Genomic DNA, 18,509 nt, shown 5'->3' with positions numbered 1-18,509 from the left:
GTACTTGTTAGGCAGTGAAATCCACACCAGGGTGGCAAACCACATATTATTGCTACAATTTTCTACGGCTGAATATCAAAAGAACATTTAGTCAGGATTGTATCAAATGTCAAGGGTTTAACTGATTTTTCCATCTAACCAATTCCCTTTGGACCTGGGGACATGCTTTGTAAACCTCTGGACTATGAAATCAAGGTGAAAAAGCAATTATTTTCTTGTGATTCCCATCCCTTAAAAAAAATTAATATTCTGGACCTTGTAACAAGGATGTGGTGGTAGTTAGTTTATCAAAGTGGATTTATAGACTACATTCCTATGCTTGAAAAAAGGCAGCCAATCACTAACAGCTGATTAATGTTTCATGGTATTAAAATTCAATTTACATATTTACACTATGCAAATTGAAAGAGGGGAAAATTTGATGACAAAGGCAACATGTGGGATATTCTTGAGACTGTCCAGGTTACTTTCTTTAAATATTAATGGGTCCACAGCCAACACCAACTGAATCTAAAGCAGAAATGATAAAACTTGAAATGATGATCATATTAACTAAACCATGTAAAACAGTGGGTTTCCCTCTCTCTGAACTGTTCTTTAAAAAAACAGTTAGTCCTTTAGGCTCTTCCATTGAGAGATCTGAAATGTGGTTATTGTAGGATATTCTTAACTGTGGAACAATAAGAGAAAAATAGGGAGCTGGTGACAGTTACAAGGCAATAATTCTGTCGAGTTGTTTGCAAGCAGTCATAAAAGCACAGCTTGGATGGTTTACGACCAACAGAGACCCCAACAATGAATTATTTCTTGAAATTCACTGCTTAGTTTCCATTGTCAGTGGTTTAAAACACTTCTCCGAATCTCAATTGTTAGACAGAAGCGTACTGCTTGTGACGGCAGCCATGTAGTTGACACGACGGTAAAAAGGGAGTGATGGAGGGAATTCAGGCATTTAAAAACTTCGGAAAAGATTCAGATAATTTTTGACTTATTAAAGCAAAACCAATAATACTAGCACACGCAGTCAACATTTCGCCATCAGGTTTTTAATCAACAAACACTATGCGTCAAAAAAAAGGTAAATCTACAGAGAACCGCAATTATTTTCTTGTCAAGCAAAGATAGGTTGAAAAGGAGAGGTTGAGTTTTTTCACAGAATCATAGAATCCCTTCAATGTGGAAACAGACCATTCGCCCCATCATGTCCACACCGACCGTCCGAAAAGCATCCTACCCAGACCCACCACCCCCAACTTACCCCTGTAACCCTGCATTCCCCATGGATTATCCACCTAGCCTACATATCCCTGCACACTATGAGCAATTTAGCATTGCCATTCCAACCAATCTGCACATCATTGGACTGTGGGAGTGGAGGAAACCCACAACTTCTACTCATTGGAGTTTAGAGGCATTAGAGGCAACCTTATTGAAACATCTAAGAGTCTTATGGAGCTTAACAGGGTTGATGTTTCCCCTTGTGGGAGAGTCGAGGATTGTTATGTAGTTGGGGATGCTGCCCCTTTGAGAGAGCTGGTCAGGTGACATGAAAGAGGGCGGGGCTTATGTCCAGTCTAGAACCAGCAGTGGAAATGTGAGCACTGTCAATAAAAAGGGTTCCAGTTCAGATTTACCATTTGTCTACCTGGTACATAACTCCAAAGCAAGCACCAACATAATGAGGAGCAGAGGACACATCTCAGAGTAAGGAGTCACACACACTTAAAACTCAAGAAGAAGAGGTTCTTCTGTCAAAGGGTAGTGAGTCTGTGGTGGCTGGGTCATTAAGTGTATTCAGTGATGAGATACATTTTGAATCAGTCAGGAGAATCAAGGGTAATGGGGCAAACTTCGGAAAGCGGGGTTGAAGATTATCCGACTAGTGGAGCATACCTGATGGTTTGAATACCCTACTTACAAAGAACAAAGAACATTACAGCTCAGGAACAGGCCCTTCGGCCCTCCAAGTCTGTGCCAATCCATAACCTCTCCCTAAATCTGCCATCCATTTCCATTACAGCATGGAAACAGACCCTTCGGTCCAACCCGTCCATGCCGACCAGATATCCCAACCCAATCTAGTCCCACCTGCCAGCACCCAGCCCATATCCCTCCAAACCCTTCCTATTCATATACCCATCCAAATGCCTTTTAAATGTTGCAATTGTACCAGCCTCCACCACTTCCTCTGGCAGCTCATTCCATACACGTACCACCCTCTGTGTGAAAACATTGCCCCTTAGGTCTCTTATATCTTTCCCCTCTCACCCTAAACCTATGCCCTCTAGTCCTGGACTCCCCCACCCCAGGGAAAAGACTTTGCCTATTTATCCTATCCATGCTCCTCATAATTTTATAAACATCTATAAGGTCACCCCTCAGCCTCTGATGCTTCAGGGAAAACAGCCCCAGCCTGTTCAGCCTCTCCCTGTAGCTCAAATCCTCCGACCCTGGCAACATCCTTGTAAATCTTTTCTGAACCCTTTCAAGTTTCACAACATCTTTCCGATAGGAAGGAGACCAGAATTGCACGCAATATTCCAACAGTGGGCTAACCAATGTCCTGTACAGCCACAACATAACCTCCCAACTCCTGTACTCAATAATAGAATCTGAAAGAACAAAGGACTTCTGCTTCGATGTCTTAGACTTTTTGGCTTGTTAATTAATGCACGCAAATGTTTCTTTTTAAGGGGATGAATGGAGGCCTCCAAAAGCTGAATGGGTTTAATTGCTGCAGATCTTCAGAAACAATATGTCACATCTGTGGCCGCAGTGAAATCTTGTGAAAAACAGACACAATCTGGCGATGAGAATCCTGCATTTGTATTGTACCTTTGACAACCTCAGCATATCCCAAAGAATTAGGCAACAACTTGAAGCATTTTTTGTTCAGGGTTGGCATAGTTGCAGTGTTGGAAATAAGGCAATTAACATGCACAGCAAGATCACACAATAAAGTTGCTTTTGGGTATTTTTTGTAGGGATGACTATTGGCCAGGACCAGGGGGGAGTACTCCTCTTTGAATTGAGCCACGCAATATTTTACCTGAGAAGTCAAGTCGCCTCATCCACCGAGTGGCACCTTCAGGCAATGCAGCACTCACTCAGTACTGCACCGTAACACCAGCCTCCAGAATGGGACTGAAACTCACAAACACTCAGGCTCACTACCCACGGAGCAACAAGAGAAACCAACAATGTAAGCACAGTCCATCAAAACTTTGTCGCCAGAACTGTTTGTGCTGGAAGACACACGATCAAGTGATAACAAATCACTTGCCCCATTGATAAATATCAGTAATCAATAGGTTCATCATGGGCTGCTTTGAAAAGTTTGTACAAAAGGCAAGAGCAAAACTGTGGGGGAAAAAAAAACAATGACATTATTTTACTATGAGCTATATTTAAATATTTTGGCAGTAGAGTAATGAAAAGTTATGCATGTGCAATATCCTTGCAGCAAAATAAATTAACTTTACATTTTGCAATGTAGTCTGGCAAATGTGGATTTGAATAGAATTGTTTTTTTCATTATTTGCACATTATAGAGTAATTGACGTGTTTTATCACATTACTGGCACCTATTTAATATGAAGTGCTGAGGAAATTTGGAAGTACTGCTACACAATGCTAGAAATGTATAAATGATTACATATTATAGAATTTGCCGTACAGGAGTTCATTTAGACCTTATTGAACAGTCAATTTGGATTCTACTTTCCATAAAGTTTGTTGCATTTATTTTTCACGTACTTATGTAATCCCAAGTGAACATATCTTTCCTTGAAATGGAAATGAAAAGCTGGACATCCCTAGGATTTGTGAGTGGCTCCTGTTTCTATTCTTCACTCATTTTCACTCTAAAGTGACAGGCACCCGGTAGGGTTCAGACTCAATGAATTGTAATTGCCTTCCAGGCCTCACCTGAGTGCAGGTGATTTACACACAGGGTTCAAGAGTGATGAGAGTCCTGGAGCATGGAGAAGCCTGCTCCCAGTCACACCCTTGTTTGCTATGCAGAATGATGCCAAGATTGTGGGTTCAATTCTGAAAGCAGCTGAGGTTACCAGGAAGGACTCTCCTTCTCAATATCTCCCCTTGCCTGAGGCATGGTGACCCTCAGGTTAAACCACCACCAATCATTTCTCTCTAGTGAGAGAACAGCCATTATGATCCTCTGGGACCAGGGTGACTTTATCTTACCATAGTATCCAAGTAATAGGACAGACAACAGCCCACTGTTTACTGACTAAGAAACGATCAGTGCAAACAGTGGGGAGGGCTGAGTGAAGTTAGGGGACAGAATGTGAAGTGTGCAAGGAATCTCTTTTCAAAATATCTGGAGTGGGATTGATATTCCTCACACCCTGCTGCATGTACAGTGATTTTGTTTTGAGGGGCACCGGGGGAATCTGTGAAGCCGAGAAGCACGAAGTAACCTTGGGACCCCTGCAGCCCCAGGGCGCATACCCAAAGCAATTGCAATTTATACAAAACTACTGTGGTTACATTTCCATAATCAAGATTGCTAATACAAGGATATACTTGTGAGCTATAAGTGAAGAAACTCAGCAGGTCTGAACGCATCTGTGGACAGAAAGCAGAAATAGTGTTTCAGATCCAATCTGACTCTTTCTCAGAACTTGTGACGAGACTTTTCAATACTGGAATATTGGAAACAAAAACAGAAATTGCTGGAAAATCTAAGCAGGTCTGGCTGAATCTGTGGAGAGAAATCAGAGTTAATGTTTCGGATCCAGTGACCCTTCCTCAGACCTGGATCCCAGTGGAGTTTTGGATTTCCAACATCCTCAGTTCTTTTGAGTTTGGCTCAGCTGACTCACTTCTGCTTCTGAATCACAAGGTCCCAGTTTTAAGTCCCTATCCAGAACTTGATAAAAAAAATCCAGTCTGATATTTTAGTGCAGTACTGAGGGAATGCTACACTGTCAGAGGGTCAGTACTGAGGGAGTGTTGCACTGTCAATAGGTCAGTACTGTACTGTCCTATTAATTGATTAGTAAAGTCACTGGATAAAAACATAATTGTCAATGTACAGGGTGTGAGCTCTGGCTCTCTGGGTAGCACTCTCGCCTCTAAGTCAAAGAAAGTGGTGCTGGAAAAGCACAGCAGTCAGGCAGCATCTGAGGAGCGGGAGAGTCAACATTTCGGGCATAAGCTGTTCTTCAGGAATGTTGGGGGGGGGGGGTTGGTGCTGAGAGATACATAGGAGGGTTGGGGTTGGGGGGAAGGTAGCTGGGAACACGATGAGTAGATGCAGGTGAGGGCTGATGGTGATAGGTTGGTGGGAGGGTGGAGTGGACAGGTGGGAAGGAAAATGAACAGTTCAAGAGGGAGGCACAGAGTTGGAGGCTTGGACCTGGGATGAGTTGGTGGGAGGGGAGATGAGGAAATTGGTGCCATGTGGTTGGAGGGTCCCAAGGTAGAAGACGAAGCGTTCTTTCTCCAGGCGTTGGGTAGCTAGGATTTAGTGTTGAAGCAGGCCCAGGTCTTGCATGTCCTTGGTGGAGTGGGGGGGGGGAGTTGGAGTTGAAGTGGTCGATCACAGGGCGCTGGGGTTGTTTGGTGCGTGTGTCCCAGAGATGTTCCCTGAAAAATTCCCAAGATGGCATCCTGTCTCCCCAACGTACAGGAGACCACACTGAGAGCAACGGACACAGTAGATGAGGTGTTTGGATGTGCAGGAACATTTCTGCTGGATGTAGAAGGATCCTTTCGGGCTTTGGATAGAGGTGAGGGGGTTGTGGTGTGGGTGCGGGAGTGGAGGGTAGGGTAGTGTGGGCCTTAAGGGGGAGTCATGGAAAGAATGGTCTCTGGAATGCCGATGGGGTGGGGAGGGAAATATATCTCTGGTGGGGTCTGCTTGTAACAATGGAAAGGCAGAAATGGTGGAGAATGATGCGTCTGGAGGTTGGTGGGGTAGAAGGTGAGGCCTGAGAGTTTTATCCTTGTTGTGGTTGGAGGGGTGGGGTTCAAGAGAGGAGGTGCGGATGTGGAGGAGATGTGCTTGAGGGCATTGTTGATCACGTGGGAGGGGAAATTGTGGTCCTTAAAATAGGATGTCCTGGAGTGAAATTGCTCCTCATGGGAGCAGATATGGCAAAGGTGGAGGAATTGGGAGTAAAGGATTGCATTTTTACAGGAGGCAGGGTGGGAGGAGGTGTAGTCCAGATAGTCCACATTCCTGATGAAGGTCTTATCCCCAAAATGTCAACTTTCCAGCTCCTCAGATGCTGCCTGACCTGCTGTCTTTTCCAGCGCCATACTTTTTGACTCTGATCACTTTCTCCCCTCTCGCCTCTAAGTCACAGGAGTCTTCAGTGCAAACTCTGGGCCGACTCCCAAGCATGATACTGAGGAAAGGCTTCATCGTTACAAAGGCCATCCTCTGACGACAGCTCTCAGCTTGATAGAAAAGATCCCAATGCACAACTTCACAGAACATCTGGGGATATCTCCCTGGTTTCTTGACCAACATCCATTCTCTAGCAACATCAACATCATGACCAATGTGTTCCAACTCAAGAAACAGCACCTCATCTTCACATTGGGCACTTGATAGCCTTCTGGGCTCAACACTTGTGTTCAACAATTCTAGATCATGACTCACAGTCATAGAGATCTTGTGTGCAGAAGAAGGTCATTCAGCCCATTGAGTATGCACCAGTCAAAAACAACCCCTTAACCATTTTAATTCCATTTGCCAGCACTTGGCCCATAGCCTTGTGTGCCTTGGCATTGCAAGGGCAAACCTCAATTCTTCTTCAATGCGCTGAGGGTTTCTGCCTCTCCCAACCTTACATGCAGCGAGTTCCAGAATCCCACTACCCTCTGGGTGAAAACCTTCCCATCTCCTCAAAGCCTTCTGCTCTTCCCTTAAGTTAATGCACCCTGGTGACAGATCACTCTAGCAAGGGGAAAAGTTTCTTTCAGTCTACCCTGTCTATGTCCTTCATAATCTCTATTAAGTCCTCCCCTTAGCATCCTCTGCTCGAAGGAAACCAATCTCTCTTCATAACATCATGAGTTCTGCCCATATGTCGATTTTGATTGTTTTGTGCCACGTACCAATTCAAAACGTTTTCATGTTTTCGCTTTCTGACAGAGCTGTGTTACTCACACTCTCACAGTAAAACTGCTCTGTCTCTTTACTGCAGCTACTGCTGTTCTCTTTGCTTTATCTTCTGTGACATCTTTGTCATCTAATCTCTCCCCCCTTTTTTTTTTCTTTCACTCTCTCTTCACAGAAAGAGCGGGAGCACCAGGGGGAAGTGACGACGACCAGAGGGGCAGCCGGGAAGGAAGGCGGTGAGTATTAATACTCACCCTTCGAAGCCGTCGGTCATTTCCAGTGCGAGCAGCAGCGAAGGTAAGACCGTTTGGTTTTAAAAGTGCTTACCGGTAGCGGGCAGCGGTGTTTTTTTTTCTTTCACTCTCTCTTCACAGAAAGAGCGGGAGCACCAGGGGGAAGTGACGACGACCAGAGGGGCAGCCGAGACCCGGAAGCAGTTAGTGTAAGCTTACCTGGGTAGGTTTTCTCCCCCTTTAAAAGCGCGAAGAAAGTGCACCCATCTCCAGCTCCTCCAAGACCGTGTTAGGGAACTGGAGCTGGAGTTGGATGAACTTCGGATCATTCGGGAGGCAGAGGGGGTCATAGATCAGAGTTATAGGGAAGTAGTAACTCCAAAGATGGCAGATAGATGGGTGACAGTGAGGGGGACTGGGAGGAAGCAGCCAGTGCAGGGACCCCCTGCGGCCGTTCCCCTCAAGAACAAGTATACCGTTTTGGATACTTGTGGGGGGGATGACTTACCAGGGGTAAGTAACGGGGCTCAGGTCTCTGGCACGGAGCCTGTCCCCGTTACTCAGAAGGGAAGGGTGAAGAAGAGCAGAGCAGTAGTAATTGGGGACTCGATAGTTAGGGGCACAGATAGGCGGTTTTGTGGGAACGAGAGAGACTCACGTTTGGTGTGTTGCCTCCCAGGTGCAAGGGTACGTGATGTCTCTGATCGTGTTTTCTGGGTCCTGGAGGGGGAGGGGGAGCAGCCCGAAGTCGTGGTCCATATTGGCACCAACGACATAGGTAGGAGGAGTGCCGAGGATGTTAGACAGGCTTTCAAGGAGCTAGGTTGGAAGCTCATAGTTAGAACGAACAGAGTTGTTGTCTCTGGTTTGTTACCCGTGCCACGTGATCGAGAGTCGAGGAATAGGGAAAGAGAACACTTAAATGCGTGGCTACAGGGATGGTGCAGGAGGGAGGGATTCCGGTTTTTGGATAACTGGGGTTCTTTCTGGGGACGGTGGGACCTCTATAAACAGGATGGTCTACACCTGAACCTGAGGGGCACCAGTATCCTTGGGGGGAGGTTTGCTAGTGCTCTTGGGGGGGGTTTAAACTAACTCTGCAGGGGCATGGGAACCCAGATTGTAGCTTCAGGGTGCAGGGCCTGGAGTGTAGGGAGGTTAGGAACATGGCATCAATTTCCAAGGAGGGTGTCTGTAAACAGGAAAGTGGCTTGAAGTGTGTATACTTCAATGCAAGAAGTATACGAAATAAGGTAGGTGAACTTGCAGCGTGGGTTGGTACCTGGGACTTCGATGTTGTGGCTATTACGGAGACATGGCTAGAACAGGGACAGGATTGGCTGTTGCAGGTTCCTGGATTTAAATGTTTTAGTAGGGTCAGAGGTGGGGGTAAAAGAGGGGGAGGTGTGGCATTGCTTGTCAAAGATAGTATTACAGTGGTGGAAAGGACGATGGATGAGGACTTGCCATCTGAGGTAGTTTGGGCTGAGGTTAGGAATAGGAAAGGTGAGGTCACCCTGTTAGGAGTCTTTTACAGGCCTCCTAATAGTCCTAGAATCATTGAAGAAAGGATAGGGAAGGTGATTCAGGAGATGAGCGACAGTAATAGGGTGGTTGTTATGGGGGACTTTAACTTTCCTGATATTGATTGGGAAAGCTATAGCTCAAGTTCGTTAGATGGGTCAGTGTTTGTTCAATGTGTGCAGGAGAGTTTCCTGACACAATATGTAGACAGGCCAACAAGAGGTGAGGCCATACTGGATTTGGTTCTGGGTAACGAACCAGGCCAGGTGTTAGAATTAGAGGTAGGTGAGCACTTTGGGGATAGTGACCATAATTCGGTGATTTTTACTCTCGTGATGGAGAGGGATAAGTGTGTACTACAGGGCAAGAGTTATAGCTGGGGTCAGGGAAATTATGATGCGGTGAGGCATGACTTAGGATGTGTGGCTTGGAAAAGTAGACTCCAAGGCAAGAGTGTAAATGATATGTGGAGCTTGTTCAAGGAGCAACTATTGAGTGTCCTTGATAATTATGTACCTGTCAGGCAGGGAGGAAAGGGTCGTGCGAGGGAGCCGTGGTTTAATAAGGAATTGGAATCTCTTGTTAAATGGAAGAGGGCGGCCTATCTCAAGATGAGACGTGAAGGTTCAATTGGGGCGATTGAGAGTTATAGGGTAGCCAGGAAGGACCTGAAGAGAGAGCTAAGAGCAGCAAGGAGGGGACATGAAAGGTCCTTAGTCGGTAGGATTAGGGAAAACCCTAAGGCTTTCTATAGGTATGTTAGGAATAAAAGAATGACTAGGGTAGGAATAGGTCCAGTCAAGGATAGTAGTGGGAAGTTGCGTGTGGAGGCGGAAGAGATTGGGGAGACACTGAATGAATACTTTTCTTCAGTATTTACTCAGGAACAGGGCATTGTCGTCGATGTGAATACTGAGACACAAATAAGTAGAATGGATGGCTTTGAGGTATGTAGAGAAGAGGTATTGGAAATCCTGGAAAAGGTGAAAATAGATAAGTCCCCTGGGCCTGATGGCATTTATCCTAGGATTCTCTGGGAAGCAAGGGAGGAGATTGCAGAGCCATTGGCCTTGATTTTTATGTCCTCTTTGTCTACAGGAGTAGTGCCAGAAGACTGGAGGATAGCAAATGTGGTTCCCTTGTTCAAAAAGGGGAGTAGGGATAACCCTAGTAACTATAGGCCGGTGAGTCTCACTTCTGTTGTGGGCAAAGTCTTAGAGAGAATTGTAAGGGATAGGATTTATGCACATCTGGATAGGAATAATGTGATCAAGGATAGTCAGCATGTTTTTGTGAAGGGCAGGTCGTGCCTCACAAACCTTATTGAATTCTTTGAAAAGGTGACGAAGGAGGTTGATGAGGGGAAAGCGGTAGATGTGGTATATATGGATTTTAGTAAGGCGTTTGATAAGGTTCCCCATGGTAGGCTACTGCAGAAAATACGGAGATATGGCATTGAGGGTGAGTTGGAGGTTTGGATTAGGAATTGGCTGGATGGAAGAAGACAGAGGGTAGTAGTTGATGGCAAAGTTTCTTCATGGAGTGCCGTCACTAGCGGTGTTCCGCAAGGATCTGTTTTGGGACCATTGCTGTTTGTCATTTTTATAAATGACCTGGAAGAGGGGTTAGAAGGTTGGGTGAGCAAGTTTGCGGATGATACGAAAGTCGGAGGAGTTGTTGACAGTGAGGAAGGATGTGGCAGGTTACAGCAGGATATAGAGAAGCTGCAGAGCTGGGCAGAAAGGTGGCAAATGGAATTCAATGTAGCAAAGTGTGAGGTGATTCACTTTGGGAAGAATAACAAAAAGATGGGGTACTGGGCTAATGGTCGGATACTTGGTAGTGTGGATGAGCAGAGGGATCTTGGTGTCCATGTACACAGATCTCTGAAAGTTGCCACCCAGGTAAATAGTGCGGTGAGGAAGGCATATGGCGTACTGGCTTTTATTGGTAGAGGAATTGAGTTCCGGAGTCCTGAGGTCATGATGCAGTTGTATAAGACTCTGGTGCGGCCGCATCTGGAATATTGTGTGCAGTTTTGGTCGCCATACTATAGGAAGGATGTGGAGGCACTGGAACGGGTGCAGAGGAGGTTTACCAGGATGTTGCCTGGTATGGAAGGAAGATCTTATGAGGAAAGACTGAGACACTTGGGACTGTTTTCATTAGAGAAAAGAAGGTTTAGGGGTGACTTGATTGAGGTGTACAAGATGATTAGGGGGTTAGATAGGGTTGACAGTGTGAACCTTTTCCCGCGTATGGAGTCGGGTATTACAAGGGGGCATAGCTTTAAATTAAGGGGGGGTAGATATAGGACTGAAGTTAGGGGTAGGTTCTTCACTCAGCGAGTCGTAAGTTCATGGAATGCCCTGCCAGTAGCAGTGGTGGACTCTCCCTCTTTATGGGCATTTAAGCGGGCATTGGATAGGTATATGGAGGATAGTGGGTTAGTATAGGTTAGGTGGGCTTGGATCGGCGCAACATCGAGGGCCAAAGGGCCTGTACTGCGCTGTATTCTTCTATGTCTATGTCTATGTCTATGTCTATGTCTCTACCCTATCTCAGACCTCTCCATTTATTGTTCTCCTCCTGTCCTCTTTTTGAAAGAATAAAACTGATCAAATTTCTACTTCTTTCCGTCCTGAATGGCCACATTCAATTCAGAACAATAGCACCGTTTCTCTCTTCACAGATACTGTCAGACTTGCTGAGCATTTCCAGGATGTTTTGTTTTCAGATCAGTGAACCATTCAGTTCTTGTGGTGCTGTGGCACTGTCCCTACCTCTGAACCATGAGGACCCACAACCAAATCCCACCTGCTCCCAAAGTGTATCATAAAATCTCCGGACATGTTGATTAGAAAAATATATCCATAAACCCAATTATCTGATCACTGTCATCTTTCTATTTGTGAAATACTGGAAATCCACTTTCTATATTTATTCACAAGTGGGTGTCACTGGCTGGGCCCAGCATTTATTGCCCGTCCCTAGTTGCCCCTTGAGAAGGTGGGAGTGAGCTGCTTTCTTGAACCGCTGCAGTCCATGTGCTGTGGGTAGACGCACAATGCCCTTAGGGAGGGAATTCCAGGATTGTGACCCAGTGACACTGAAGGAATGGCAGTATATTTCCAAATCAGAATAGTGAGGGTCTCGGAGGGGAACTTGCAGGTGATGGTGTTCCCATGTATCTGCTGCATTTATCCTTCTAGATGGAAGTGGTCATGGGTTTGGAAGGTGCTGTCAAACTATCTTTGGTGAATTTCTGCAGTGCATCTTGTCGATGGTACGGACTGCTGCCACTGAGCATCAGCTGTGGAGGGAGTGGATGTTAGTGGATGTGGTGCTGATCAAGTGGGCTGCTTTGTCTTGGATGGCAACAAGCTTCTTGAATGTTGTTGGAGCTGCACTCATCCACAAGTGGGCAGTATTCCATCACACTCCTGACTTGTGCCTTGTAGACAATGGATAGGCTTTGGGGAGTCAGGAAGTGAGTTACTCGCATCTGACCTGCTCTTGTAGCCATTGTGTTTTGTGGCGAGTGCAGTTTGAGTTGTTACCTCCCCTAGAATGTTGGAGATAGTGAGGACTGGAAAATCAGAGTAGATAAAATGTGGAGCTGGAAAAAGCACAGCAAGTCAGGTCGCATCCAAGGAGGAAGACAGTCGATGTTTTGGGCAGGACCTTTCTCAGTCCTGATGAAGCCAGCGATGGTAGCACCACTGAGTGTCAAGGGGCAGGGGTTAAATTGACTCTTACTGGAGAAGGTCGTTGCCTGGCATTTGAGTGCCGAGAATGTGACTTGCCACTTGTCACTCTAAGTTTAGATATTGTCCAACTCTTGCTGCATTTGGACATAAATGGATTCAGTATACAAGGAGTTGCAAATGGTGCTGAATGTTGCACAAATCATCAGCAAATATTCACACTTCTGTCCTAGTAATGAAGGGAAGGTTACTGATGAAGCAGCTGTAGATGATTGGGCCTAGGATGTAGTGGACATGGAGAGGACATTTCAGTATAAGGAGAGAGTAGGACCTGAGGGCACATACTCAGAGTGAAGGGACGGCACTTCTGAACTGAAATGAGGAGGAACTTCTTCAGCCAGAGGGTGGTAAATCTATGGAACTCAATGCTGAAGAAGGCTATAGAGATCAAGGCATTGAATGTCTTTGAGACAGAGCTAGATAGGTTCTTGATTAGTAAAGGGATGAAGGGTTATGGAGAGAAGGCAGAAGATTGGGGTTGAGAAACATTTTAGCCATGATTGAATGGCAGAGCAGACTCGATGGGCCAAATGGCCTAATTCTGCTCCTTTAGCTTATGGAATTTAGCTCTGTAGGAAAATGCCTGCTGCAGTTCTTACACTTCATTGCATGCCAGAAATGGCTCATAAATTCTTTGACATATCCCATAATCACAAATGTGGGTGTACAATTCCTAGTTTTCCCTTCTATTTTTCTGCACATTTAGCATAAGTAATGTAAAGTGGCTACTGTCTTCCCAGACCATAGGGCTGCTCTTTCATTGGAAAGAGATGATTAGTGGAGGTTTAACCTGAGGGCCACCACACCTCAGGCATAGGGAGAGGTTGAGAAGGGCAGTCCTTCATGGTAACCTCAGCCGAGAATTGAACCCACGCTGCTGGCAACCCTGCACAGCATAAACTGGCCGTTTGGCCAACTGAACTAACTGACCTCGAATATTACATATGTCTCCTGTTGCAAAAATTAAACTAATTGTTCAAGCTAAAGTTTCAGAGGCACGTGCGGTGTGTTGGCAATGATACAGCTGGCTTTGCTGAGGGTTAGTCTTATAGCTGGGTTACTCTTCACAATTTTTGTTGCAAATGTGCCAGCTGTCATGTGAACAGTGAGATCATTGAATTAACAGAAATATATTACAGCTAAGGTCAGGGATTTGCGGTGAGCGAATAAATCCAGTTCCATTTGTACATGCTGGACTTCAATCATTCTGTACAGTTTCTGAAAACGTCAATGCTATGGTCCAATTTGCATCAAACTGATGCACGGGGACATTAAAAAGGAACGCATGCTTATGTAAAAAAAGTTTTTCCAAAACTGCGTCACAGGAATTTGAACGCCTTTTGAACTCTTCAGGGGTCGTTTGGGCTTCAGGTGACAATTTCAAACAAAGCAATATAGATTCTTCCACCAGCTTTAAACAAAACTCCCTGCACTTGTGCTGATTTCAATGGCATTCAAAACAGGAGGAGTGTGTAATAGACAGCAGAATCAATATGACCCATTTTTACGTGTCACCAAAGGCTGAATTACATCTCTACTCACCTGTCGTATCTCGAAGGACAACAAAGAAATAAATGTTCACGTGCTGTTCCCTTTCTCGAGTAAAATCGGCCACTTATCTCAAAGTGGAATCAATGGGGACCTCTTGCATTTTAGCTAGTGGTACATGCTGATATTTCCTGCCTGTTGCAAAGTCTTCCAGGTTCATTTTGGAGTTGACAGCTCCCACCCCCCACAGACAGACAGACAGACACACAAGTACAAAACAAAACGTCGAGGCAAAGTGGAAATGGGACACAAAACTGATGCAGAGAAAAGCACCCTCGAGATTAAATTATCAGTAGCTCTCCATTCATTTATACTGTGCCTTTCAAAAGCCTTAAGACATTTTAAAACCCTTCACACAGGAAATGAATTACTTTTGAAGTGTAATCACTGTTGTTTTTGCAGGCAAACCTGACAGCCAATTTGCGCAGAGCAGGAGCTCAGCAATGGCTAATCTATTCTGGCAGTGTTGTTTGAGAGATCACTGGTGGTGAGGACAATGAGAGAATTCCCTGATCACCTTCACACAAAACACAGCAGGATCTATCATATTCACCTGGAAAGGCGGCACATTTGTGCAAAGCAGTATTCAAAGGAGCCCCCCCCCCCCCCCCCCCAAAGGACACGCAGAAACTGAGAAAATAATAATGGGGGAAAGGCCATTCAGCCCTTCAAGCCTGCTCTCCCATTCCATAGAATCACGACTGATCATCAACTCAGTGCCCTGTTCCCACTTTCTCTCCCCCCCCTCCCCCCATCCCAATATCGGATTCTTTTACTCCTAAGAACTATATGTAACTCCGTCTTAAAAACATGTTTTGTCCTCAAATACCTTCTGTGGCAGAGAATCCACAGATTCATCACTCTCTCGATGAAGAAATTTCTCCTCATCTCAATGGCCTATTCTGTATTAATAGAACACGCCCCCTGGTTCTGGACTCCTTCACCATTGAGAACATTCTTCTTGCATTTACTCCATCTCACCCTGTCAGAATTTGCTAGGTTTTTCTATGGGATCCCTCTCTTCATTCTTTTGAACTGCAGTCTATATGATCCTAACCAATCCATTCTCACTTCATCTGTCCATCCTGCCATCCCAACCCTGCATGGACAGAAACAGCAGCTGAGATTATAAGGTGCTGAGTGAGCGTTGGAGTCACATCTTGTTTCTTCGAGGTAAGAGTGGGAACGCTGAAGCATCACTGGTAGCAAGACCAGGAGATTTTACCAGCGGAGGGAGAAATGCTGTGTGTACAGCTGGGAAGCAGCAGGAGGATCAGGGTCAGTTTTTGTTATTGTTTATAATGGCTATGGATACTGGAAACTGGAGTGGAGGCTGTAACAGATCAGCCATTATCTTACAGTATAGTGCAGCAGGCTTGAGGGGCTGAATGGCCTGCTCCTACTCTATACTTTCTTACTAATGTAGGATAAGTTGCAAATTAGGTTGTTTAATGACTGGGGAAGGCCAGCCTGAGAGATAGGAAAGCCACCAGCTGCTAGCAGTGAGTTAAATAGATATTCTTACAGACAAAACAAAAACTGTGGATGCTGGAAGTCAGAATCAGAAATGGAAAGTGTTAGAGAAACTCAGCAGGTCTGGCAGCTCCACAGGTGCTGAGTTTCTCCAGCACTTTCTGTCTTTGTTTTAAATCCATACACTTCCTCTCTTTAGCAGTGAAGAGAACTAGTGAGGCAATATGTCACATCACTTGGCAGTTTGTCGATAATTGATTGTATGACATTATTAATTGTATAGTTTGTAAAACTGACACGCACAGACCACACAGTTACAGATGCTGAAACTCTATTGTCCAGAGCAAGTTCCTACCTGTCAGATTCGTCACTGAAAAAATAATTGACATTTCCGTAGCTTCCAGTGTCATTATCTGTAGCCTGGAGGAAACAACAATGGAATAGCACATTAGCATCAGGAGAACAAGTACAATTGCGCCATCCCTGTACTTTTAGCTCACATCTCCAACTCACTGGTCATGAATACAGCTTGTGAGTCACACACAGAGAAGATAAAGGTAAATATGGAACAGCACTAGCAAGTTCAAATTAAGCAAACATTGCGAAAGATCTGAAGCACCAGGACAAATTTCATGAGCATCAAGCGAAGTTAGATAAAAAAATCTCTGCGCTTCCTCTCCCCAAACGACCTCATGGACTGAGAGTACAGACTCGTGGGTAGTTCATGGAACAGTTAAAGTGCAATGTGAGGCTACTCCGCCCATTCACCTGGCTCCCCGAGGAGCAATTCACTCTGTGCCACTCCCCTGCTTTTCCAGAGCCTTCACACTGACTGAACACAAACTCCAGACACAGCGAGCTTTTCCTCTTTTCCAGTCTTTAATCGTGAACTCAACTACTTGTCCTCAGTTTCCTTCCCAATACCCATTGTGCAGCCCTTCAAAAGGCTGTGATGGTCTAGATGGAGTGAATGGCCCCCTTCTCTGCCTTAATGCCTCTGAAGTCTTTGCTTGGCCACTCAGACTACTCAGTGAGCTGTTGTACTCTTGGAACAGTGACGGTAGTGAAATAGAACTGACCACTGTCACCTGGAAGCTGAATTTTCATGTTCATTTAAAGGGTCATTGTAGGACGAGTTTTTTAATTACATAACCCATCTTTGCATTCCCAGTTACAAGTGAAATATCCTAAAATCTGGTAAAACTTCATGAATTGGATGCAAAACTCAAAGACTTTGGAAATTCTTTCACACTAAGACGGTATCCTAACCCCAAATTTCAGTTGAGCTTTTCATATTAAAGCAATGTGACACCTCCATTTCCTTATGGCAGATTTGTCTGATTGAAACTATTGATTTAATTCCAATTATTGCTGAATTTTGGGCAGGCTTGAGCTGTTGACATTATTTCTCCAGAGTGGAGGAGACTGATCAAATGCATTTCACTTAAGACTCTCAAAGCCGATGGAGAGATAAACCTCTTATCTTGTCAGCTTAATAGAAGTTCAGTTTAATTTGCAAAGGTGTAGATTTGACAGCATGTCTGTAAAATTTCAAATAAAAAAAACCAACCAGGGTTAATAGCAACGGCTGCTGCCAACGAGGTAAGACCATCCATCTCTCTATGCACAGTCCATTACTGCATTCATGCTGACCACTGCCCCCAATATCTGTCCTTTGCTCTCTATGACAGCTAGAATTTCCGAGACAGAAAGTTATTTCTAATTTACAGGTTCACACAATGAAGAGCTGTGGTGAGAAATTCACCGAATATCACAAGTATTTTGTCAGCTGCTAGATTTGAGGGAGTTGGAATATTTAACAAATGACCAGCCTGAGGAATCACCCTGCAAAAGGAAGGATTCTCAATTATTTATTGATGCACTTTAATTTTACTGTAAAATGTAAGAAAGTTTATTGCATTGGATTCAAAGTTCTCTCACTCTTTTCTGCACAAATAAATGGTAGCTCTCTCCATTCCGGTTTCTGCCTCTGAAATACATTGATACTTCAGTGCAGTCCTGAGGGAGTGCTGCACTGCCAGAGGTACTGTCTTTCCAGTGAAACAGTGTTCCCATCTGCTTTCTCAGATGGATGTGTAAAAACTCATGGTGTATTGTGAAGGTGAGTAGTATTGGCCAATCTTTATGCCCCACCGGAGCAGATTACTTCGTCACTTGCTGCATATTTGCCACGTTTTCTGACACAAAGGGTCTTGATTGGCTGGCAGATGCTTCGACTGCTGACATCATCAAAAGTGTTATAAAAGGGCAAGTTCTTTTTTTCTGTTCACACCCGTCATGCATCGCAAACTCCTGCAGCGTCAAGAGCTGATTGAGAACAATGATCCACTCGGGTACGCAGTCTGATGCCAACTGGGGTCTGGGGGTTGAGAGAGATGACATGGACCTGCTCATCAGACAGGAAGGGCTTCAGTAATTGCAGATGGATATCCACCCAGCCCCAGCACACAGATAAGAAAACCAGTCTGCTCTTTTTTAATGGTTTCTAACTAGAAAGATTTCATTTTAAATCCTTTTAAAAACACAGCATTGGTATATCACAATGGTTGTCAGATGTTCCTGTATGGGAGGTTTCTACATTCTGTCAAATTCTGTCAAATCTCATTACATTCCTGGGGTTCCCTGCAAATTCCGATATATTCCTGGGCTTCCTTGTAAATTGTGCTGCATTCCTGGGAGTTTCCCGCAAGCTGTGCTTCACTTCCCTTACACATACCCTATCTTAGCTTTCAGAAATCTACGCTAACTGCCCAAACAACTGTAGAACATGCTCATTAGAATTCAACAAATAATTTCTGCTACATCTACAAATATTGTGGCAGGGTGGGGGACAGGTGTAGTATCGAA

At 44.8% G+C, this 18,509-nt stretch overlaps 1 protein-coding gene across 1 annotated transcript in view; it reads right to left on the bottom strand.

The window, feature by feature from the left end:
- LOC148137427 (cadherin-23-like) overlaps positions 1–18,509 on the bottom strand; it is a 434,955-nt gene that overhangs the window by 8,120 nt on the left and 408,326 nt on the right. Inside the window, exon 14 of the mRNA XM_087982496.1 lies at positions 15,997–16,061. Coding sequence (XP_087838622.1) covers positions 15,997–16,061 — 65 coding nt within the window. The remainder of the gene's footprint in view (positions 1–15,996; positions 16,062–18,509) is intronic.

The sequence above is a fragment of the Chiloscyllium plagiosum genome, unplaced genomic scaffold (genome assembly GCF_037043375.1).
Source record: "Chiloscyllium plagiosum isolate Xiang-an unplaced genomic scaffold, Cpla_swu_hap1 HiC_scaffold_43, whole genome shotgun sequence".
Lineage (NCBI taxonomy): Eukaryota > Metazoa > Chordata > Chondrichthyes > Orectolobiformes > Hemiscylliidae > Chiloscyllium > Chiloscyllium plagiosum.
The sequence above is the reverse complement of the archived record's forward strand: the minus strand, read 5'-3'. Positions and strand labels throughout refer to the sequence as shown.